This window comes from Carcharodon carcharias, chromosome 9 (assembly GCF_017639515.1).
Source record: "Carcharodon carcharias isolate sCarCar2 chromosome 9, sCarCar2.pri, whole genome shotgun sequence".
Lineage (NCBI taxonomy): Eukaryota > Metazoa > Chordata > Chondrichthyes > Lamniformes > Lamnidae > Carcharodon > Carcharodon carcharias.
This window is the reverse complement of record NC_054475.1, coordinates 149,605,710-149,629,622: the sequence shown is the minus strand read 5'-3', so window position 1 is coordinate 149,629,622 and position 23,913 is coordinate 149,605,710. Positions and strand designations below refer to the sequence as shown.

Here is a 23,913-nt window from a genome sequence, read left to right as displayed (position 1 = left end):
AATACAGTGTGGGACCATGCTGTAGTTAGGAGCATGGTGGCAACCCATTCTTATTTTATGCTGAGTTATGCTGTTCACCGTGCCATGTGTGAGAAGCAGCTGAGAATTTGCAAATCTCAAATCTACCTTGTTTGTGTCTGACAATGGGCTAATGACTGTTGCTGGGGGGACGGTAGTTAGGGTCTCCCTGTCGGCATGGCGACTCCAAACACGCACAACTCATGATCGGGACTTCAGAACCAAACTGAATCCCTCTCCTCTTTGTTTTTAAACAACACCTTCGAGCCCCTGCCATGGAAGACTCAATTATTAAGTCAGGCAAGTGTACAGTACTCCAGGACATGGTTGATAATTGAACAAAGTTATTTTAGTAATGGAACTTGGAAGGACAGACTTTCCCTGGTGATGGGAATTGGCCCTGGAGAATCCTGCCATAATGGCCTATGTAGCAGGAAGCTTACCAGTTCCTTGCTCTTTGGTTAGCTAAACATCAGTAGGATTCCTGTGTATACTTGAAGTTCCTAGGGTTTGGCTCTGCCAACTTGTATTGAGTCTCTCCAAACTTAGGATTGTGGGGTATGCACCTACGGGAAAAGAATGTGCCCTTCAGGTTGTATAAACAGAATTCATATAGGTGGGCTTAAAATTCCCAGTGGCTTGGACTGGAGATTCCTAAATATACTGATGAATTTTTATGTGTGTCAAGCAATAACTCACCAAAAAAAAAATCTTTGCCACCTGTAAAGGTCCTACATAAAATGAAGTAGGCAATCAGAGTTCAGTTACTTGACTGATAGCTAAAATTGGGGGGGGTGGGGGGGTTATCAGGCTAAGCCTGTATCCATTGGAGTTTAGAAGAATGAGAGGTGATCTTGTTGAAACATATAAGATCCTGAGGGGATTTGACAGGGTGGATGCTGAGAGGATGTTTCCCCTTGTGAGAGAGGTAGAAATGGGATGCAGTTTAAAAATAAGGAGTATCTCACTTAAGATGGAGATGAGGAGAAATTTTTTCTCTCATGGGGTTGTGAGTCTGGAACTCTCTTCCCTGGGGAGCCGTGGAGGTAGGGTCATTGAATATTTTTAAGGCACAGGTAGTTAGATCCTTGACTAACAAGGGAGTCATAGGTCATCGGGGGTAGGCAGAATATGGAGTTGAGGCCACAATCAGATCAGCCATGATCTTACTGAATGGAGGAGCAGGCTCAAGGAGCTGGATGGCCTACTCCTGCTCCTAATTCATATCTTTGTATGTTCTTAGCTTCTGACGCCAAAAAGAAATGATAGAGTGGCTGGTGTGAGAAATGGCAATTTACAGTAAGGCCTATTATTCTACGTCTGTAGTCTTTTTCATATGTTGTAATTCGCCTTTTATTATATGGTCTACCCATTATCCCAAGCAGTGCTCTTGCGTTGTCTGCAAATTTTGCCTTAAGTATAAGAGGAGAGCTGATTGAAACAGGATGATTTGACTTATGAAAATTTATTTGTGCTGTTTTCTATTTACCATAATGGCCTATGCAAAATAATTTCCAAAGCCCTATTAATTTCATTTCAACTGATTTATTTGTTATATCCTTGCTAACACTTGTCTATGTCATCACAACATTTTGGCATTAGGCCTTGAACAATGGCTATTTTCCTATATGCCTATAAATGTTCTGCTCTGTTACCTTACAGTTATATTCTTGTTTTAACTATGTGCTTGTATGCAACCTCTCTCAACCTCCAACCAAGTCAATGAATCATTGACAGAGTGTTGATTCATTTTGTGATTAATTTGCTGCACTTGTTACCTACTTATCTAATGGAACCACATCTCTACATTTTGCCATTCCCTCCTGTATAGTCCCTTGCCCATTGGTATCATGGTCTAGGCTGCACTCCTTCAAGGTGTCATAGTCTCCAATGCTGAATACCTGTTAGAGAGTAGAACTCACCCCTGAAAACTCCTGTATTTCCTGCCTCTTCCTACTCTTCCAGATGGTCATTCATTTACCATCCTGAACTCTTACTGACTCCTGGCATTTACAATCCAGGAAACACTCATCCACCCTGATGCTCCGCATTGACTAACTGGCCTTCAAGTTAGGAAATCCTTGGCTCAGTGTGGGGCAGCTGGAGACACTTGCCACAAATGTGATCTCCCAAGACATGTGAAATTCCCTGAAGTTCCCACATGGCACAGGAATTGTAAGTACCAGGTCTTAGATCAGATGCCCATGGATGACCTCTCTTTAACAATCTAGATATTAAGACAGGTGACTAAATGTTTAGATAAGTAGGTAGATTTTAAGGAGCATCTTAGAGGAGAATGAGTGGTGGAAGGTCAGAGGGGTTTAAGAAGAGAATTCATCAACACTAAAATTTAAATATAAACTAAGATCGACTTTAGCCTATTTGGTATTTCATTAATAAGTGCAGATATTTCTACTTATGGCCTCAGTACTTATTACTTTGGATGTAGGACATGGAACAAAAGAATCTAACTGAAATTGGCTATTCTTTCCGTGGTTGACTATGACCTTTCAGCTCAGAGGAACGTGGATTGTCCTTTCTTCCTTATACTATTCACAATAAACTATTGAGGATGTGAGAAAATATTGATCTGAAATGAGTTCCTCACCAATCACTGTTAATAACAACAGCAGAGAGATACATTGGGAAGGATTTTACACCGCCCCGCTGTCTTGTTTGAAGGGTTGGGGGGGGGGGGCTCATATAACCTAACATGTAGCCTGCCTGCTGCCTACCCACTGACCCTGAACTTTTTTCCATTTTATAGTGTAGGCATTGGCCATCCTCCCACCTTTGGGCCCAATTAATGGCCACTTGAATCCCCATCCCGTTCCCACCACTATTTTACCTGTGGCAGGGACAGGCCCATGCCAGTTGGGTAGCCTGACAGCTTTTACTGCATAGGCTGGGGGGACGGGGGACGGGGGGGGGGGGGGGGGGGGGGGGGGGCAGTGGGGCAGTGTTTGGCCTCCTTTGGAGGTCCCCTGTGCCCATCGAAGGTACCACCTCACGTCACACCGCCACTTCTCTCACCCTCCTCTCGACCTCCTACCCTCTCACCCCTTCTCATTGGGGACTGCCTGCCAGACTGTGCCAAAACCCCAGACTGACCTTTAGTGTGGCCTCCATTAGCCCCCCTCCTTTGGAGACTGCCTGTGGTCCAAGCAATGGCGCTGCAGGGGCTACAGAGCTACCGGCCAATCGGATTGTCTGACAGCTCTCTAAGGCAGGACTTCCTCCCCAGATTGGGGCAGGAGTCTTGCCCTGAGCCAATTAGCAACTTGGCACAAATTGAATAGTTGTGGGGCAGCCAGCTTTTTGATGCTGGTGTGCGGGGAACATGGTGCCTGGTAAAATCCAGTCTATTGTTTACCCCAATACTGAGATGTTAATATTATTATCACTTTTGATTACATACTACTTTTTCTTGGTTTGTTCACATAGGTATATGGAATCAATTCGCAAGCAAGATATGTTTTGTCAAGTATAGATCCAGAGAAACTCTATACCTTTCAAGTACGAAGTAAGATTAACGAGTATTGTGCCTCAACTGACCTGTGGAGTGAATGGAGCCCACCTGTTCAGTGGGGAAGAAATGACACCCAGCTGGGTAAGTTGAGCATATCTGCAGTGCAATAGATTAGACCCTGGACATAAATGTTACAATGATCTCTTAATGCAAATAAAAAACAGGAAGGATGTAAAACCAGCTACTGTGATCTATTTTGCACTATTGCACAAAGTCAGAAATAGCTGGAGAGAAGGTGGCTGAGGGGAAAAGTGCAAAACCTTAAATATAACGTATGTAATTTAGCAGCCTTGCCCATTCAAAATTAGATCTTTTTTTCACTCTGGAATAGGCGCTGGGTAGACTCACTCCACCAAAAGGGCATGCGATTCTTTGAGCATCTCAGAGAAGGTGAGGGGAGTGGCAATAGTGGAACCATTAATTGGAGCACTCAAGAAAGCTATTGTCCGGTTTCTGATTTCTTGTATAGCCTGTCTGCCAGGATGAACCAGCAGATATCACTGATGACAATTCAGTACTAATATCAGTATAACCTACTGTTTGAATTTTTGCCAAATTTGACAGTGCATCTCTCAATCAAAGTGCATTATTAGTGATCAGGGGTGTGGGGAAAATTGTTATCTAGGGATAATGTTATGACACAGCAGTTGGTAAAGGCTGAGTTATTTAAAATCCCAGAAGGAAACTTTAAACAACTGTTATAACCTATATTTTCAATTGGTATGTTTGAGATGCAGCTCTAAATTCAGAAATGAAACCACCAAAATGGAACCAAGGTTTTTATATAAATTAAGTTAAGCATTTATTTATTTAGCAACAAATTTAAACACATACATATCCTCAAATTACTACCATAATAACTTTTAAACAAATCCCCAAATTAATCACTCCTAGGTAAATCTTCACCAAGACTTAAAGAGACACCAGGCAAAGCACATTTTATCTTATGAGTTCAAAATGAGGTTCCTTTCAATTTGGTTCCTTCGCACAGGTGTAGGCTTCCAGGTGGCATCCCTCTGACTTACATAAAACACTTTTCCGTATATACCTATCCTTCCCTTTGAATGCAAATTCTCATTGTATCACCAGGCCCTTTGAACTCCACCTCTTCTAACAATAAAACCCCTTTCATAGTAACAATTTTATTAGTAATATCAACATATTCCTTGGTGTTTCCTAGCTAGGTGCAAGATTTCACTCCCAGTCTTTGAATGGTTTATTCAACAAAATGAAAATGGACTCTTTACTTTAACTTCCTTACTGTTTAACATCTCAAAACCACTACACATCGAAGCACCCAGACCAACTGGCTTTGATCCAATTAAGACACACACACACACACAACATTAGACACAGACCCCACTACAAGTCCAATTTAAAATAATTTCCAATAACATTATATACATTAATATCTTCATGACAATAGGGTTATCAGGAAAAAGTATTAGTTACTAAAAGAGACATTTAAAAGAAAAGAAAAATTAAGCCAATTTGTTTTGTTTTTTTGCAGAGAAGTCAACAGGAATCCGTACCATAATCACTGGACTTTCACTATTGGGATTAATTTTACTTGTGTTTGCTCTCACAAAGAGTGAACGGTGAGTTACAAATAGCACAAATCTCCCAGTATTATCTTTTATAAACCACTATATTATATTGTGTCATATTTTTCATGATTCTGCTACCAGAGTATACCAGGATGCTCCATGTGCCCACTTCTACATCCACAACATGCCATGGACTGTATACAATAGTATTTACTAGCTTCTTTGTCAGGCTACAGCTGTATTGAAGCGCACTCCCACAGAAGCGCATGCAAGATGCTAAGCTGAGGTCTGGCTTTGTAATTTTCTACATGGTACTACTCTAACCTGAACGAAAGCACCAAGTGAAGTGGTTGGGTGGGAAACTGGTACATGGCAGTAGGGGAAGGGGTATTCTCCAGGAACTCAGGTAATGAAGGATAGAACTGGAGCCAATCTTTATATACTTTTAGAAGTATTTATTTACAGAGATATACATGACAGCCATACCTCCTCACCTCAAAACCACAGTTTCAGTTTGTTCCTTCTGATAGGGGGCAGAAGTGAATTCCCAGTCCATGCCCACCACCTTCACACAATTAATATGCAATTAACTGATTCCTTCTCTCTCTTTAAATAAAAGTTAGACTATATGTACAGACAAAATTTCAAACCAAATCAAATCAAAGACCTCTATATCCTGCACAAAGCTTTACTTTGTGAGATGCCGCATCCTCCAGGATCTTTAACGGTTGGTGACTTGCATCCATCCATTTAATTTTAAAGATTTCTTTTCTCTCTACCATTTGTTTCAAGCCAGCAGGGTCAATCTATAACCTTTTCTCACTCACACTTTTCATAGAATCGACATTATCCCACAAGGAACAATTATCTTCACAATATTTGATGGGTATTCTGTCTTCAGTACACCCACTTGTACAGAATCTCACTTAAGATATAAATTGCTGGAAAAACTCAGCAGGTCTGACAGCATCTGTAGAGAGAAAGACAGAGTTAACATTTTGAGTCCTTATGACTCTTCTTCAGGCTTCTGAAGAAGAGTTTTTGTTTTGGATTTCCAGCATCTGCAGTATTTTGCTTTTATCTTAGGGTTACATCTTCTGGTCGGCGAGCAAGGAGTGGGGACCGCTCGGATGCATAAACTAACGCGGGGTGACATCGGACGTGTGTCCCGACATCACCCCGCGTCATTTAGATTTTCAGTTCGGTGGGCACGCAGCTGAGTCGGCTGCGCGCCGCCGAACTGTCAGCAGCCACTTAAGGCCTTTAAAAAAGTAATTAAGCCAATTAATGGACCTGCCTGTCCAACTTTAAGGTTGGTGGGCAGGCGAGGAGCCCAGGCGGCCTTTAGAAAAAAACATGAAACCTCATTTCCCAGCTCATGTGACAGTGTCACGTGAGGGGACATGTCAGGAATTTTTTTTTTCACACTTCCAAAAATTTTTAAAACTCCCAGCGATCTCCCTGAGGCAGCACTTTGCTTCCGAGCGAATGTCACGCTGGGCAGGCCTTAATTGGCCCACCCACATAAAATGGCGGCGCACCCCCAACTGCGGGCGCCGATCAGGAACCCGCCCATCTGTGCACCCTCCCGCACATCCCCCCACCCCCTGATGGGAAAATGTTGCCCTCAGAATATTTTTGACAACGCTTTTTTATTTCCTTAGCTTCCCAAGCCGAAGGACAATATTTCCCATTTTCATCCACCAGAAATACTATGGAATCAGTTACTCTACAATAACCATCAGGAAGATTGGCATGGTTACATGAGGAAAATTTTTTTCCACACACTGGGCTGAATTTTCTCCCTGTCAGGGGGGAAGTTGATGAGCTGGTGCATACAGGCATGCTTTCGATTGGCGCTCCCGATCGGAGGCAGGCCGCCATTTTATGTGGTGGAGGGCCAATTAAGGCCTGCGCAGCATGACGTCCGCATGGAAGCGCTGTGCGCTCCCTGTGTGGGCAGAGGGGGGATTCCCAAAATCGAGAGTGTGCTCTTTCGTGCATGCGCACAAAAGAGCGCACTCATCTCCCTGCGGCTAAGTGCTGCCTCAGGGAGATCGGCTGTAAATGTAAAAAAGATAAAAATAAAAATTAAAATTTCCTTAACATGTCTTCTCATGTGACAATGTCACATGAGTTGGGACATGGTCCATAATTTTTACAAAACCTTTATTAAAATTTTTTAAAGCCTACATGAAACCGCATCCCACCCGTGGATGAGGTTGCATGTTTTTTTCTAATTCCCACAGGGGCTCCCGGCCGACCTGCCAACATTTGGCTGGACGGGCAGATCCTTTAATTACTTAATTGACCCTGTCAATGGTTTTAATTGGCCATTGACAGGTCGGCGGGCCCACAGCTGATTTTGCTGCGCCCCCGCCTTCCTGAAAATTTAAATGGGGCGCGGTGATGTCAATGCGTAAAATCCTGCCCGCTGAGTGGTTAGGATCTGGAATATATTATCTGAAAGTGTGGTGGAGGCAGGGCCAATTAAGGCTTTCAAAAAGGAATCGGACCATTATTTGAAAGGAAAAAATTTGCAGGGGTATGAGAAATACAGTGGATTGGCACGAGGATGAAATGCTCCTTCAGCGGGCCAGGAAAGACACAGTTGGCTGAAGGACCTCCTTCTGTAGTGTAACTATTCTATGATTCTATGTGAAGCATTGCTTAAAAAAATGCCTAAAAATGGTCTTTGTGTCATCCAATGATGGAAAATTAAGTATGTATTTATCCAGATTTAAAATTCTTAATGTTTTTTTGCCCTTAAAACATTCTCTGCTTTAGGGCATTTCATCATATTACTGCACTCCAACACATCAAAACTATCCTCTGGTCTAGCCCGAGTGCACAAACAATGCAACAGACCAATCAAGATTTGCAATTTTTCCTGTAGCTTCTTTAAAGATATAACCTCATCTTCCTGTGATGATCTATTACCATTAACCGGGATGGGAGTAACTCTTTAAATAGGATTATTGATTTAAAGTTATTCCAGACCTACTTTGCTTAATGTTTAAACCAATATATGTAAAAGCCCCACAAGCCTGACCCCCAAACTTAAATTCCTTTCTAATCTTATTAATAACATTAATCACATTCCACAGTACCATCCCATAAAAAAATCAAGATGCCTGAAAGTTTTCCTTTGTGATACCAATAAAAAACACTATGGGATTTGCTTTTAGCTGAATACAACTTATTTTCAGCAAAACAGATCTCACTGAAAAACACCACATCCTGGCAGCACCATTCAGGCCACATTTTCGATAGTTTTTCTTCTGCGTCCACTGTCTCTTTGGCCAGTTTCAGAAACAAATCTCTCTGAAAGGTATCACCCTGCAGAAGTGTGGTTTTTAATCGATTGATCTATGCTCCCTTGAATATGTAGCCGAAAGAGCTAAAAAGATTTTCAAGATCACTTTTCCCAGCCATGGAAGAATCCAAATTTAGCATCCATATCACCTAGTTGCTTCTCAAAACCCCTAGCCACTAGCCTTGTTTTAGCCTCATATCTCCCATCTAGAAGAACTAGCTGGATTTCCTGGCCCCGCCCACAGCTGGGATTTCCTGCTAGCGACGGTTTCTGCCATGGGGGGAGGGGGAGGGGAGGAAAATCCCAGCCAACGCTTTTTGTACAAAACCTACCTATGTGACAAAGCAGGTCTCCCCATATATGGTACCTCAGAAAAACTCCAAACTCTCTCCAACTATCTAATTCCCTTTCATTAATTTACCCTCAGCCACCAAAACTTCACAATTGGGAAAAGATCCAAGTCCTCTTACAAAATACTTTACTCCTGATTTTACTTCTTGTAAGAAGCACCAATGCCAACACCATGACTAGCTTTCTCTTGGGTAAGGATGTAAACTATGTCTGTTAAACTTCTAACAGTCATTTGGTGAAGGAGGAGAACAGAAGTCAATCTTTACTCAGTTTAGATATACTCACAAAGCAAAATATTACAAGTGTACATCTCCTAACCCTACTCCCCACCCCAGTGCCTATTAGTTTCTCTTTATATGTGCTCAACTAATGAATGTCCTCCAGCTGTTTATCCTTAATTTATACAATTAGCAACATCCACATGTCCACTTCATTCTTCCACTAGTCATATGGTTCAGGGTGCAAGAACATTGGAGGGTTATCATATCCCCACAATTTATGCTTGCTTTCTGCTATTTTCCACAATGGCTACTAGATTTGTAGTTTTCTGTCTGATTTTTTCTCTTAGGTTTCAACCTTCATCTTTATAAGTACTATCTGCTACCATGTTCCATTCCAGAAGACTAATTGATGAAGGATAGAACTGGAGCCAATATTTAAACAATTTTATATTTATTTACAGAGTTACACATTACAAGAATACATTTTCTAACCCAACAACAACAGACTTATTGGCTGGAATATTCTGGCCCTTCCTGCCAGTGGGATCTTCCAGTCCCACTAAATTCAATGGACATTTGAATGGCTCGACACATCCGCCATGGGGGAACCTGCTGTTGGGGAGCTGGAAAATCCAGGCCATTGGGTCTACTTATAACTCTTTTGGAGTCAACCAAATAAACTAAATTAACAAATTCAGGGACAAAATAAACACAGCCCCTAAATTAGGGAACTGTAAAGCCAAAGACAAAATTTAAAGGAAACTTACAAACATCAAACCAAAATGTGATTAAGAGGGTTGATAAAGCACCCCAGTCCCTGTGGTGCCCACTGGGCATGGAAGGTGTGTTTATTTATAAGGGACTGAAGCGAATGCCCTGTTAATGACCACCAAGTGCACACAATTCAACACAACTAATCTATAATTAACAAACTATTTTAATTGTTGTACTTCCATAATCAGGATTAATTGTACCTGTGCTGACTTGCAAAAGGAGATAAAGATGAAGAGCAGCAGATTCCAAATACTGGCGTTTATTAATGTCATGAACATTTTACAAACTTAGATATAAATAAACTGGAGGAGGAGACAGTCTGCAGGCACAAGACGGAGGATTGTGTACAGCATGCCCACAGTCTCTCCATATAGATAATTGATGGATTCCCGTTCAGTGAAGTGCACTCAGAAATTCAACTATCTAGAACAGCCATTCGTGTGGAAAGCTTTTAGGTATTTCAGTGATTTCAGCAACATCAGGATGACTACTCTTAGTTCTTCAGCCAAGAGTTTGGAAGGTACCTGCAGCTGGCTCCAAAGCCTCTTTATCAGCTAGTGCAAGATATGCTTTTAGGACATGAAACAAAGCACCTTTACAGTTATTTCACTTGCCACCCTCCTTTAATAAGACAAAATGTTCCATCAGATGGTATCATTTACACAGCCCAGCTGAGAAGAGTTTAAACAAGATGGGGAGTTTGACCTTGAATGAGGAGCCCTGTATTGTAATTACCACTATTGAATCTCTCTCCTTAGAGACAAGTTGCTTCATTCAACTGATTCAGGACATATGATTCATTGAGCCCTGCTCAGTTTAATGTTTAAGTCAAGGTTTAACCAATTGATTTTTTAATGTTTAAATCAAAGTTTAACCCACTGATTTTTTTTTTTGCAGGTTGAAGGTGATAATCGTCCCAAAGATTCCAAATCCAGGCAGAAGTTTTGATCCTTTATTTAACAATCACAATGGCAACTTCCAGGTAACATAAGGAAGACAAATAGCCTCTGTTAAAACAGATTTATTTCAATCATGTTGCCTTTGTTGGAGTATCAATCAGAGACAATTCCTCACAGGGAGGGAGGCACAGGACTTCTAGAGAGTGACATTAAAAAAGAACTGGGGGCAGGTATTAATCATCCCTTTGACAGGGAATGATAAATGGATTATATATATAGTATGGCGGGGCGAGAGGCGTGGGTGTGGTTGGACGGAAGCTACAGAAACAGAGTGAAGCTGAGGGGGAAATTAAAAAGAAAGAGTTGCATTTATATTAACTTTCATTACCTCAGATCATCCCAAAGCACTTTACAGCCAATGAAGTACCTTTTCAAGTGTAGATACTGTTGTAATGTAGGAAACATAGCAGCTAATATGCAAACAGCAAGCTCCCACAAACACCAATGAGATAATGACCAAATTATTTGTTTTTTTAAGATGTTAATCGAGTGTTAAATATTGGCCAGGCCATCAAGGATAGCTCCCTTGCTCTTCATCAAAATAGTGACATTGGACCTTTTACATTAAACTGGGAGAGAAGACAGAGCCTTGCTTTAATATTTCACCTGAAAGGCAGCACTTCCAACAGTGAAGCACTCCCTCGAAACTGCACAGAACTGTTAGCCTAGAGCAGGAGTTGACAAGTTTAGTAACCAGAAGAGCCATTTAAAAAAAAGTCAAAAACGCAATGGCCAGAGTTTTAGGCTGGGGTGGGGAAACCATGAAATTGAAAGGAGGGGATTCCCTCCATGTTTTCACCTGCCCCGACCACACAGCAAATTTACACTGGAGTGGGCAGGACCTCTTCAGGAAGCCCACCCTTGCCCTATTTGATGCCCTTAAATGGCTTCCTGCCAGGCTCAATTTTTAGGCTGGTGGGAGGATTGAACTTCTGTGGGGGAAGCCCGATAAAGAACAAAGTTACATCTCGGGTGGGAAGGTGGTGCAGGGGGTGTGGGGCGCATCCATCAGAAGCCCCCTTCTGAAAGGCAGCCCCCACCTCCCCACCCCACGGCTTCTCCCCCAAGACCCTAATCACCCCCTTCGTCCCCCACCAGCCATTCCCTACCTCTCTTGCGTGGGAGGCCTTGAACTTAACTGGGCCGCCGGTACCAGGACTTAGGGCAGGATTTTCTGCACCTGCCCGCTGACTGGAGTGTGAAATGGCTGCGGGGCACTCGGAGTTGGTGGGATGTGTTCCCTGCCAACTCTTTGGATGACGGGAAGCAGGATCCCGCCATCCGAAAAATTCAGACCAATTATCTTAAGAGCAGCAATGCTTTAAAGCAAATGTCAGTACAAATGGTATATTACAAATCAGATTACTACAGCAGCACACTGATTAACAGAACTACCAATGAGCTTGCTACTTAAGATTTTCAATCAGCAGAAGTGCGATTAGCATGAGAGAATAGGAAGCATAACGAGGGAAATAAATAATAAGCATATATGAGACACAATGAACATGCAGCTCAAAGTAATGCAGGTAGAAAGAGAAGCATGAAAAACTTGCAAAGCAGAGCAGGCTTTAGCAGCACAGACACCTGATAGAAAAAATAAAACAGATTCACACCAGAGGTGCAGATTTCAGCAGCCACATTGTTCCAAAAGGCATTTCCGAACATTAATTCTGCCCTTATTTAGAGCCCCAAAACATTGGCACACCCATTCCAAATTGCCAGTGCTGGCTACCAAGAAAGTGAGAAGTCTGAAGTTATTAATATTAATACCAAAGGACTGCGCATGAGCTTCATTGGGACAGTGTAAGAAGCTGAAGCCCGAGTGGTCAGACTGTGTGGGAGGTGTAATTGAATTGGTCAGTAACAGTGAGCAGTGTCACATATGTGGGCAGGATGGAGTTGTTTAGCAAAGTAGTCACCTAATCTGCATTTGGTCTCCCTAAAGCCGCAGTGTGTTCAGAAAAAAAAAATTCTTGTTCTGACTGGGTCGAGATTCTGTCAGCAATATTGCTTCACTGGGTGCAATGGACAGAACATTTTTCCACAGCTTCAGTAAATTGTATCCATTCCATGTGGTTTTTGAGCTGCACAGGTGTGAAGGTTTGTTGCCTTTGCCTCATGGCAACAGAAAGAACGTGGATCTACAAAGGGATGCACGGTCCTTTTCCCTTCCTCAGCCAGCCACTATCTTAATGTGTCTAAAGGGCCATTTAACTTGTGGCGACATAAGGAAAAATCTTTTCGCTGCAACTAGTGGTTAGGATTTGGAATGTACTGTCTGAGAGTATGGCCCAGGGCTCAATTCAGGCCTCCAAAAGGAGAATTGCTTAATTACCTGAGGAGAGGAAAAATTACAGGGCTATGGGGAAAAGGTGAGGGAGTGAGACTTGGTCAGATACTCTTGCAGTGAGTTGGCATGGACACAATGGGCCAAATGGCCTCCTTCTGTGCTTTAACCATTCTATAATTCTGATTTCAGCAGAAAAGGGTTCTATCAATCCCTGAGTTTCGACCTTCCTTGGTTTTATTTCCTATGAGGTGCTGATTGGGAATAGAGAGCTATTCCTTTGCAAATGTGTGCAGAGTAATGACGTTATTATGGGCCTCCAGTTTAATTGGGTGGCTTTGAGACTATGGACATCAATATTGTTACTGGGGTCTTTGCTGCCACGAGAGCATGGTACTTATATTTCAAAGTACGGTTAGTGATGGGAAGCTTGTAAATTTGCCCTTGTAAGCTTGGATAAGAGACATTGGAGGAGATTTTAACTCCCCCCTCCTGGTGGAAATGGGTCACAGTGGAGTCATAAGGCAAGAGTTGGACTTATCTCCACCATATCCTCTTCTCTGTAGAGAGGGAAAGGTTGACAGGAGAATCACTGGCCTCTCTCATACAGATTCTAATAGCTGTTCGAGAACAAAACAGGAGCCTATGAATGGCTTTGCAGAATTCTAGAATTCAGGACCAGGGAAGGAAGCAAACCTAACAACAATAGAAAAATAAAACAATTGGATCAGTGTTGCACTAACAGCAGGAACCATCATAAAAACAGATGGAGCTTCAAAATTCTGAATAAGTGCAAAAAGGTGTAGTAATTATGGCTTTATTTACAACAAACTGGCGATGAGGATAAAACAGGATTGAACATAAGAAATCAAGCTAGAAAGAAATTGGCATTGTATCTCGCCCAGTGATTGTAAGTAGCAAGCTCCGTTAGAACTGAAGAAGTTATCCTCTCTCAAAATGCCACAATTTGGGAGAATTGTTTCTTTTAAGCCAGCCACAGACAATTGGTTTCAATACATAGGGCTGAATTTTGCCCTTGATGGGGGGTGGGGGGGGTGCGGTGGGCCCGATCGACTTGGCGACAGGAAGCGCTATGCGCTTTGTGTGTGGGCGGGGGGGATTCCCCAACTGCAAGAGTGCACTCTTTCGCTCATGCGTATGAAAGAGCGCACATCTACCTGAGGCTAAGTGGTGTCTCAGGGAGATCGCTGAAAAGCTGTGAAAGATTAAAAATAGAACAACAAAAAAAATCATTAACATGCCCCCCTCATGTGAAAATGTCACACGAGATGCGACATGTTAATGAAATACACAAAAACTTTATTAAACTTTTTTAAAACCAATATCAAACCTCATCCCACCAGTGGATGAGGTTTGTTAAAAAAAAAAAATCGCTTACCCGCCTACCCGTTGGGCCGGTGCGCCAAGCCAAAGTTTGCACGGGCTCCTCAAAATCCTCGTCAATTGGTGACTTAATGGCCTTAACAAGGCCTTTAATTAATGGTGGGCGCGTGTCATACTGCATAGCGCCCGCCGACTAAAACATCTCGATGCCGCGCGCTGACGTCGGGACACTCGTGCGACATTTTAAGCACTGACGTGTGGGCCCCGCCACCCGCACATCAGCCAGAAAATTCTGCCCATTGAACGTCTCACATTCTTTTTTCAAGCGAATGAGATTATGGGGGAAGGGAAGAGGCGAGCGATCCTCTTGAGTACTTGTGGGAGCAAAACCTACAGCTTGATTCGAAGTTTGATGGCACCCAGAGCCCCGGATTTGAAAAATTTCGGTGAATTGGTGGATCTCATGAAGGGTCATTTTCAACCAAAGTCCTGAGTCACAATGCAAAGGTTCAGGTTTAATTCATGAAATAGAGCCCAGGGAGAGACAACTGCATGCTACTTGGCAAATTTGAAGCAGCTAACGGAACATTGAGAGTTCAGTACAACTCTGAACGACATGCTCAGAGATCGTTTAGTGTGTGGTGTGAAAGAGGACACTACTCAGGAAAGATTATTTTCCAAAGTGACTCTGGATTTCAAGAAGGTGCTAGAGATAGTGCTGGCCATGGAAAGAGCAATAAGAGATTCAAAAGCAATACATGGTGCACAAAGTGATGCTGTCCCCCACATTGGGCAGGAAACCTCAACTAGAAGAGGTGCAAAAAAGCAAGACTCTGCGGGAAACAGCCCTAGCTAGCCAAATAATAAAGAAAAATAACTTAGCAGCAAAATCGAAGAATAGTTTTAATAGAGGTGGAAACAATCAGTCTTTTGGTGATTGGCAGTTTAAAAAATTTGAATGCTACTATTGTCATAGGAATGGACATATGATGAGGCAATGCAAGGAAAGAATTCAGCACCTCTCTGAGCAAACTGAAGAATGAGTTGGCAGAGAAGACACAACAATGTTCAATTTTCCAGGAGGCAGCAAACAAATACAAAAAAGAGACAGAAGAGCTGAAGAATCAGCAAAATGAAGCCAAAGAGGATTTGGAAGCAAAAGTCGGAGAATTTCCCAAGAAGCAGACAGATAATGAAATTTTGGGAGACTCAGCCACTGAGCTCAGACAAGTTGAGCTTAAGTCTGAGAGAAGAATGGCCAACAGTGAAGGCCAAAAGGAAGGCTGAGATTAAAAACTGCACTAGAAAAAAGAAAAGCGCACTTTCCAGGCGAGGGAGGTAATCTATTTAGATCACCAGGTAGATTCACAGGGCCTCCACCCAATCGAGGAGAAAATGAGAGCCATAAGAGAGGCACCTGTGCCAAAGAATGCCTCAGAGTTCAAACCGGCCTTAGGAATGATCAACTATTATGGGCGATTCTTACCCAATTTGTCTACAGTACTGGCCCCCTGCATTCTCTACTCAAAAAGAACCAACGTTGGTCTTGGGAGGCACCCCAGAAAGAAGCTTTCATAAAGATGAAACAATTGTTCCACTCGTCCAATCTATTAGTGCATTATGACCAGATGAAAGAATTGGTGATGATATGTGACGCATCTCCCCACAGAGTGAGAACAGGGCTCTCTCATCAAATGGACAACAGCACAGAACGGCCAATAGGTTACGTGTCAAGAACGCTCACCACAGAGGAAAAAGGACACTCGCATTTAGAAAAAGAAGGCCTGTCCATTATCTTTGACGTCAAGAAACTTCACCAGTATGTACACAGCCACCATTTTACAATCATTTCAGACCACAAACCATTGCTAGGATTGTTTAGTGAGGACAAGGCTATACCACCCATAGCCTCAGCAAGAATACAACGATGGGCTTTAATTCTGGAAGCGTACAAATACTTTTGTACATAGGCCTGGCAATCAAATCACAAACGCCGATGCCCTTATCCGTTTGCCTTTATAAGAAAATGATGAGCACGTCCCAGTTCCACAGGAACTTGTTTTAATGTTAAATTTCTTGGATTCCTCACCGGTATGTGCTCGACAGATCAGAGGCTGGACAAGTCAGGACCCAGTCCTATCTCAGGTACGAGAACAAGTGCTACATGGTTGGTCACAGGTACCCGTATCTGACTAAATGAAATTGTACTTCAACAGAGGACATGAAATAACCAGCCAGGGTGGCATCTTATTGTGGGGAGCATGAATGATAGTTCCTCCAAAGGGAAGGGAGCCACTTTTAATTGAACCACATAGTACCCATCTAGGAATTTCCCGAATGAAGACCACAGCATGCAACTATCTATGGTGGCCTGGGATGGATGGTGAAATAGAGAGTTTAGTAAAGCACTGTGTGCAAAGTCAGCAACTGCAAAGGTTGCCAGTGACAACTCCATTACACCCATGGGAATGGCCAGGTAGACCCAGGTTACACATTGACTACACTGCACCTTTCCTGGGAACAATTTTTCTGCTCATTGTCAATACCCATTCAAAATGGTTGGATGTATATGAGGTGAAGTCACCAATGTCGGCTGCTACAATTGAGAAACTATGTCAGAGTTTTGCCATTCACGGACTACCAGAAGTAGTCATTTCCGATAACGGCACAGCATTTACGAGTGCTGAGTTTCAACGGTTTATCAGCCTGAATGAGGTATCACTCATGAAAACTGCACCGTATCACCCTTCCTCAAACGGACTGGACAAAAGGGCGGTTCACTCGCTCAAGGCAGGCATGAGAAAGCTAACTGGCAATTCCTTGGCAACCAAGCCAGTACGCTGTCTTTTTCATTACAGGACTACCCCTCACACAACAACAGGTGTCACACCTGCAGAGTTATTATTGAAATGCTATTTCAGGACAAGATTGAGCTTAATAATGCCGAATTTAGAGGGGAAGGTGGAAAGGAGCCAGGGAAGCCAGAAAACTAGACATGACTGGCATAGTCACGAGAGGGGATTTACAGTGGGAGAGCAGGTATACGTGAAAAACTTTGGGGAAGGACCAAAGTGGTTACCGGGTGAAATAAGTGCAGTGACTGGACCTCTATCTTCCCATGTGGAGGTAGAAGGCTGGATCATTCATGATCATTCGTGGACCATTTAAGGAAGAGAGAGAGAAATCACCAAGATATGGTTCCACCAGTGATTATGACCGGGTCTGCGTTTCCTGTTGAGGATATTCAACCCAGGACTGAGAGGTCTGATGTTCCTGTAAGAGTTGAACTGCAAGTACCCACCAAAGCCCCTGATGTTGAGGCAACTCCGGAAAAGGAAGTTTCTTACAAAGAACCTGAAGTTGTGGAACTGCAACGTTCCACATGTACCAGGAAACCACCTGAAAGACTGAACTTGTAAATTCCTTATCCAGTGTAAATATTATGTTATCTTGAAAAATATGTACTTGTAAATATGATATGTATAGCCAAGTTAAAAGGGGAGGAATATAGTAATTATGGTGTTATTTAGTGTGTAATGTACCTTTAAGAATAATACTTGTTAAGGAAGGTCACGTGATCTGTAGTAACCAAAAGGAGACTAGCGCAGGCTACCTCAGCAGTCAGTGCAGAGTTAGAGTTGGAGTTGAAAGCACAACTCGGCCATCCTTACAACAGAGGGGTTTTACAAGTCATGTTAATCAAGTTACTATAGCAAACCAATATGAAGTGGATGAACACTTTACTACTGTCTTACTCATTTCAGGATTGGCTTGGTGTGCCGAAGGACGCATTGGAAGGTTTCAAATCAAACTACCATGAGAACGTGTGTATTGTGAGTGAGTCACCAGCCAACTCCATCCAGAGTAATGTCCATGGAGGGAGTACACAGATCCCAGGGAAGGTGTTCATTCCTGGCAACAAGGGAGAGATTCAACCAAAAAACACCTCTCCTGCAACACTGTTCTCTGATATTGCAGCTTTTGTAGAAAGCAATAGGTATGCCATTAATGAAAACATCTACGTCAGAGTCTAGCCTTTGCAGCATTGCAAGCCTATATGACACTGGGGAAATCCCAGTTATGGTGGTACAAAATCCTAAAAAGATTCCACAGGTCTCTTGGGAATAAAATCCCCAAAATTATAAATCTTACAGTAACCTCCAAAGGAAAGTTAAACAGAAAATGTTGGGAATCCACAACAGGTCAGTCAGGATATGAAGGAGAAACAAACCCCCATTCTCTTTTAGAAGCTAGTCAACCTCTTGTGATTTTCTGATGTTATCTGTTTATATTTCAGTTTTATAGCAAACTGTGGCAATTTTCTTTTAACCTTTCAAGCACATATAATATTTGGAAAGCTGGGCAAGATAAACAGTGTTAACATTTCAGGGCGATACCCTTTCATCAACCTAAAGACTCTAGCTTTATTTGTCTTTCCAAGGATGCTGCCTGACCTGTTGAGTGTATTCAGCAATTTCAGTTTTTATTTCAGATTTCCAGCCCCCGCAGTATTTTGCTTTTGGACAACATAAGTGCATATTGCTTTACATATAATTCCACATTTGAGAGCTGATTTCCCAATTGACTGCTGCTGGATGGGTGTATAGTCTCAAAGTATGCTAGCTGGGAATTGGAGGCCTGAAGCCACTGATCTTTCCCCATAAATGAATGGAAAATCAACTTGCCAATCAATGTTACCTGTGGCTACCACTACGCGGCAAGAGTTCCCATTTGGTATATCAGTCATTTAGCTTCAAAATGTCAATTAGGTATTTTATGTTGCTAAGATTCGGCATGTTTTTCAATTAAGATGTAAGTTGTCTTCTTAAGGAAAAGAATGAGATGGGCTGTATCCTGTCTGAAAAAGTGAGCAATGTCACAGGCTGTGAAAAAATATAAAAGAGCTGAGTGCAAGCATTTTGTGTGATCCATGAGGTGTGTAACAATTTTGAGGCACTCTGCTATGTAATTTCTTGCTTTTCTTTTGTAATACATGTATAAGACTCATCTGAGAGTGTTTCTTTTTGTTTTGCTCTTTGTTTTATTTCATATTTTGTTGAGGCTGTAGCAGCACCAGGTCTGGCTGAAGAGCGTAACAGTGAACAAGGACTGACCAAAGACAGAGAGAGAGTCGGTAGCAGCCTGAACATTATAGCGTGGGAACATTTGCTTGTTACTATGTTGCGGTGTCACAAGTGACTTACACCAGGCTGTTGCACACTTTTAACATGCAATTTGATGATTACTCAACCAATGCTTTGCATATATTATGATTCTGTCATTCTCTCTCCAGTGTACCTTAAAATTTTATGCATGCATTTGATGTTAACTTAATTTCTATATGGGCAGTTGCTGTAAAATGAAGTTTTGTTTGATGGATAAACCATTATTTGAACTCGTCAAAATGGGTTTCACTTGCTCAATGTCCACATTTCAAGGGCATTGCAGTAAGTCTTGGTGCAATAGCGTGAAACAGGAGAAAGCAATTCAGCAACCCATTTTACATCTCTCCCAGTTTTTATGTCCATTGACTCGGAGGATAGCCTAGCAACCATGAGTCCTGATGACAAAAAAACAATCTTGGCCAATAAGGAGGTCAAACCAATAACGTCAAATTTGTTAGAAGCACTACTATAAAATAATTTACTTTTAACGGACTGTTCAAGCTGGATATGGTGGCAAGTCACTAAAAATTTCATAATTTTTTGGACAACTATTTTACGTTTCCAGGAATACCTTAAGGAAAAGGGTTGGAAATTGAATAGACAGCACACACTGACCTGGCAGCCAGGTTGAAAAGTGTTGCCCCATATGTGAAATCTCCCTTTATTTATCATTATTCACCTTCCATTGCCTTGAGCTTAGATCTATCTAACTGTGACATAGAGGAAAGGAATAGAATCTGTTGCTGTACGTCCCATCAAGTAATTATGAGGGAAGTCCTACTTTCCCCATGGCCATGTGCTTTTTTAACTGTCAGAGGGACTACAGAATTTGAAGTGTAAGAATGATCCCATAAAAGGCATTTTTCCTTTTGCGATAATTAATTAATGTGTAATTAGTTTCCTCTGCTGTGAGTCTCCCTAGGTCACCCACCTTCCTTGATCAAGCTAGCTGCCAGAGCACCACCATTGTTAGAAAGAAAAGAAAGAGTTGTATTTAATACAGTTTAAATTTCATTGTCCCAAGAAATCCTGATTTTAGATCAACACCCTCCCTTGCCCCTTCACTGTTCTAGGTAATCAAGACATTTGATGTCTCTCCCTGCAAATAAATGATGAGAACCAAGATTTCACTATGTCTGGAATATTGGGTCAGAAATACTTGTGGGACAGTGAATTGAAGCTTAAAACTACTGCTCTTTCAAAACTTACTTACTAGTTCAGAATTGTCAACTTTTTCCATTAATTTTCCAATTTAGGTATGACAGCCATATTTTGTTACCAATGCTAAGTATTAAGTTCACTCTTTGAACTCTGCCACATTCACTACATGGTTATCAGCTTTTTAACGCGTTATTCATGAATTTTAATTTACTTTTTGTTGCAAGACTATGCATTTATGTAAAATAAACCTTTAGTACAAATGTCCTAGGAGTTGGGGTTCCCCAACATACATACCAAAACTTCTAACATATTAGCTGATCATCCCTCAACCCCTACGGAAACACAGAAACAGATTGTTGATAAAGTTAGTTATTTCAGATGAGGGTGGGGGTAGTGCTGAGCTCAGAGGGGCCACCTTGACCTGCCTTCCTTTTTTACACCGAACAAAACAATAACTCTGTTTTTGGCTCAGGTTATTTGTTTTAGCATTCTGTATAAACATTAATTCTTAAATCTAGGAAGGTGACTTCACAGACCTATGGTTAGTTAAGTTGTTAAGCTGATTCCATGAGATCTGTGCAGTCCCTGTAGTAACTCGAGTTATGCCGGTTTGCTGCTCTGCATATACCTAAATCACTCCTGTGATTAATAAATAATAAAAGTGCACAAAAATGTGAACCTCTCAATTCTGTTTGCTCTCCTGACACTTTTTTTTATTGACTTTGAACTGTCAAGACTCAAATTCTCGGTTCCATTGATAGTGAGTTGGTACTTAGCCACCTAAATCCAAAGTTCACCAGTTGATTCCTTGATTTGCAGGTAGGAAATTACTAAAAGCTGACCAATGGATTCCACAAAGCTGATAAAAGGCTGAAACTCAAGATTATCCCTGATTATAGCTTATGACATGCACCTCAAAAGGATATATACTGAAGGTGGTGAAGGACAAATTCAACAAAATGCTAGCTGGGCTAAAGGGTTAAATTAGGAAGACAGTTTGCAGAGTCTAGGCTCGTATTCCCTTGCTCTCAGAAGTATAAGGGATGATCTAACTACGGTGTTGAAGATAATTAAAGGATTTGATAGGGTAGATAGAGACAAACTCTGGTGGGACAGTCCAGAACCAGTGGGCACAAGCTTAACATTAAAGCTGGGATATTAGGGGATGGTGCCAGAAAATACTTCTTCACACAAAGCATGGTAGAAATCTGGAATTCTTGCCCCCAACATTGTTGAGCCTGGGTCAACTAATAATGTTTTATGGGAGAGAGTATTAAGGGATGCAAAATCAAGCTAGGTAGATGAAGTTAAAGTACAGATCAGCCATGATCTAACTGTATGGTGGAACAGGCTTGAGGGGCTGAATGGCCCACTCCTGTTTATGTTCCTATGCAATTGCAAGGCTTCAGGTATACTAAACATTCCGATGCTTGTACTGGAGGAAAACTTTGTAATGAGGATTTTCCTAACAAATGCACCTAGGGAACATTCAGTTCCCAGAAACAAAGGAGAGGAAATAGGAGCACAGATACATGACATGAGTAGGTAAGTTTTTCAACTCACTGCTTGGGCACATGCCATGCTACCTCACAATTTTCATTTCCATTCACATCAATGGAAAGAAGAAACTCAAGATAGTAATTTCCTTTGGAACTGTCAGGATTATGTGATCATTTAGAAAGTCATCGATCCTTTTTTAAGAAAAATTCTGACAAATTATTATAGAAGCTAAGTGCAAAAAATGAGATCACTGATACCAACTCCTACACAGAATAGTTAGCTGATAAGAGGTGGGTGCAGAGTTTTATCATTGCGCTGCTGGATCCACCACATGTTTTGTTCTGAGATAAAGTTTATCAGGCAGGAACAACTGCTGATTTAACTTAATGCCACAGGAAGTTTGAGGTGCTTATGGTCTTGTTCATAGTTGTTAATTCAACCCCACCATGTTGGTAAATATACCTGCATCTTCCTTTCCTTTTTTAAAATGGTATTTTTCCTTCCATTGTTCTCTCTCCAGCCATCACTCTAGGTGCTAACCTTCACTGGAATACAATGTGGTTCAATGAGTAAATTGGGCAGAGAACGGGTAATGCGGGGGGTGGGAGAGGGGTCAGTGTCCACGTGCCTCATATAATTCAGCCCTCTATTGCAGAGTTGCTAAAGACAAACTGCGGCATGCTTTCCTTCACCCTGAGTGAGATCAGCTAACTCAACATGATCCAATGATTCAACTTGGAACTGCTCTGCTTGGCTTGGCTCAGCTATTAACTGAACAAGCAGGACAGAAGTCTGCTTTTCTATGTTTATTTCTAGTTATGCCCTTGACCAATAATCAATCAGTTTGTTCTACATCAGGATTAATAAAACACTGAAAGATCATTTAAGATTCCAACTCTTAATCTTCATCCAATAATTCCTGGGGTAGGAATTGGATAAAGCGGATAAGGTTCAATGGTGAAGGCCCAAATATGGAAGAGTAGGTTGCTACACAGGGTGTTTGACTTTCAATTATCAAAGAACATAGGATCAAAGCACTTAAAAAAATCTTACTTTGATGACATGCTATGATTCTTTTGAGTGACAGAGTATGGAATTCTGTCTTACTTCAACAACCGGTGTCAGTGCCAAATAGTAATGCAGGGATATAGGAACAAGGGTAGGCCATTCAGCCCCTTAAGTCTACTCCTCCATTCAATTAGGCCATGGCTGATTTGTTTCTTAACTTCAACTATCTGCCTTGGTTCCATAATCCTTAGCAACCTTGCCTAACAAAGCCTGCCAATCTCACTTTTGATGTTTTCAATTGATTTTGTCTCAGCTTTTGGGGGAGACAGTTCCAGATCTCTACAAATTCTCCAAGGTCAGACACAGCACAGGTTAGGTGCAGAGTAAGGTGGTGGTGAGGAGGAGGGATGGTGGTTGGGGGAGGAAGGACAGGATGAAATTAGACGGGGCCGAAAATGGGCGTGAGGATCATGTTGCTGGATTACAACGCACATATTCTTTCCAATGCAGGCAGCACAGAAGCTTCATGTTGGCTACTAAATTAAATGACTGCAGCATGTAGCCAGCGCTAAGCATGTTGTTGAATGGCTGTACTCAAATAATGAGAGGCTAGTACAAGTTAAAGCTAGCCCACTCTAATTAAAGTCAGCCTGTACCTCTTAAAGTGGAGATGCATTGTGGCTACAGTGGGTGCTGGAAGCCATTCTCAAAGTGATTTTGACCTGGGAAGCAC

General features: G+C 41.9%; 1 protein-coding gene across 2 annotated transcripts in view; it reads left to right on the top strand.

The window, feature by feature from the left end:
• LOC121282325 (cytokine receptor common subunit gamma-like) overlaps window positions 1-21,358 on the top strand; it is a 53,040-nt gene extending 31,682 nt beyond the window's left edge. The window contains exons 5-9 of one of the 2 annotated variants that reach the window (XM_041196005.1): window positions 3,463-3,628; window positions 5,058-5,145; window positions 10,654-10,738; window positions 18,111-18,343; window positions 19,415-21,358. In XM_041196005.1, the coding sequence (XP_041051939.1) occupies window positions 3,463-3,628; window positions 5,058-5,145; window positions 10,654-10,738; window positions 18,111-18,343; window positions 19,415-19,433 (591 nt within the window). In that variant the 3' untranslated portion in view covers window positions 19,434-21,358. Of the gene's footprint in view, window positions 1-3,462; window positions 3,629-5,057; window positions 5,146-10,653; window positions 10,739-18,110 lie in introns of both variants that reach the window. The other variant, XM_041196004.1, reaches the window with a different exon arrangement.
• The last annotated feature ends 2,555 nt before the right edge of the window (window positions 21,359-23,913 follow it).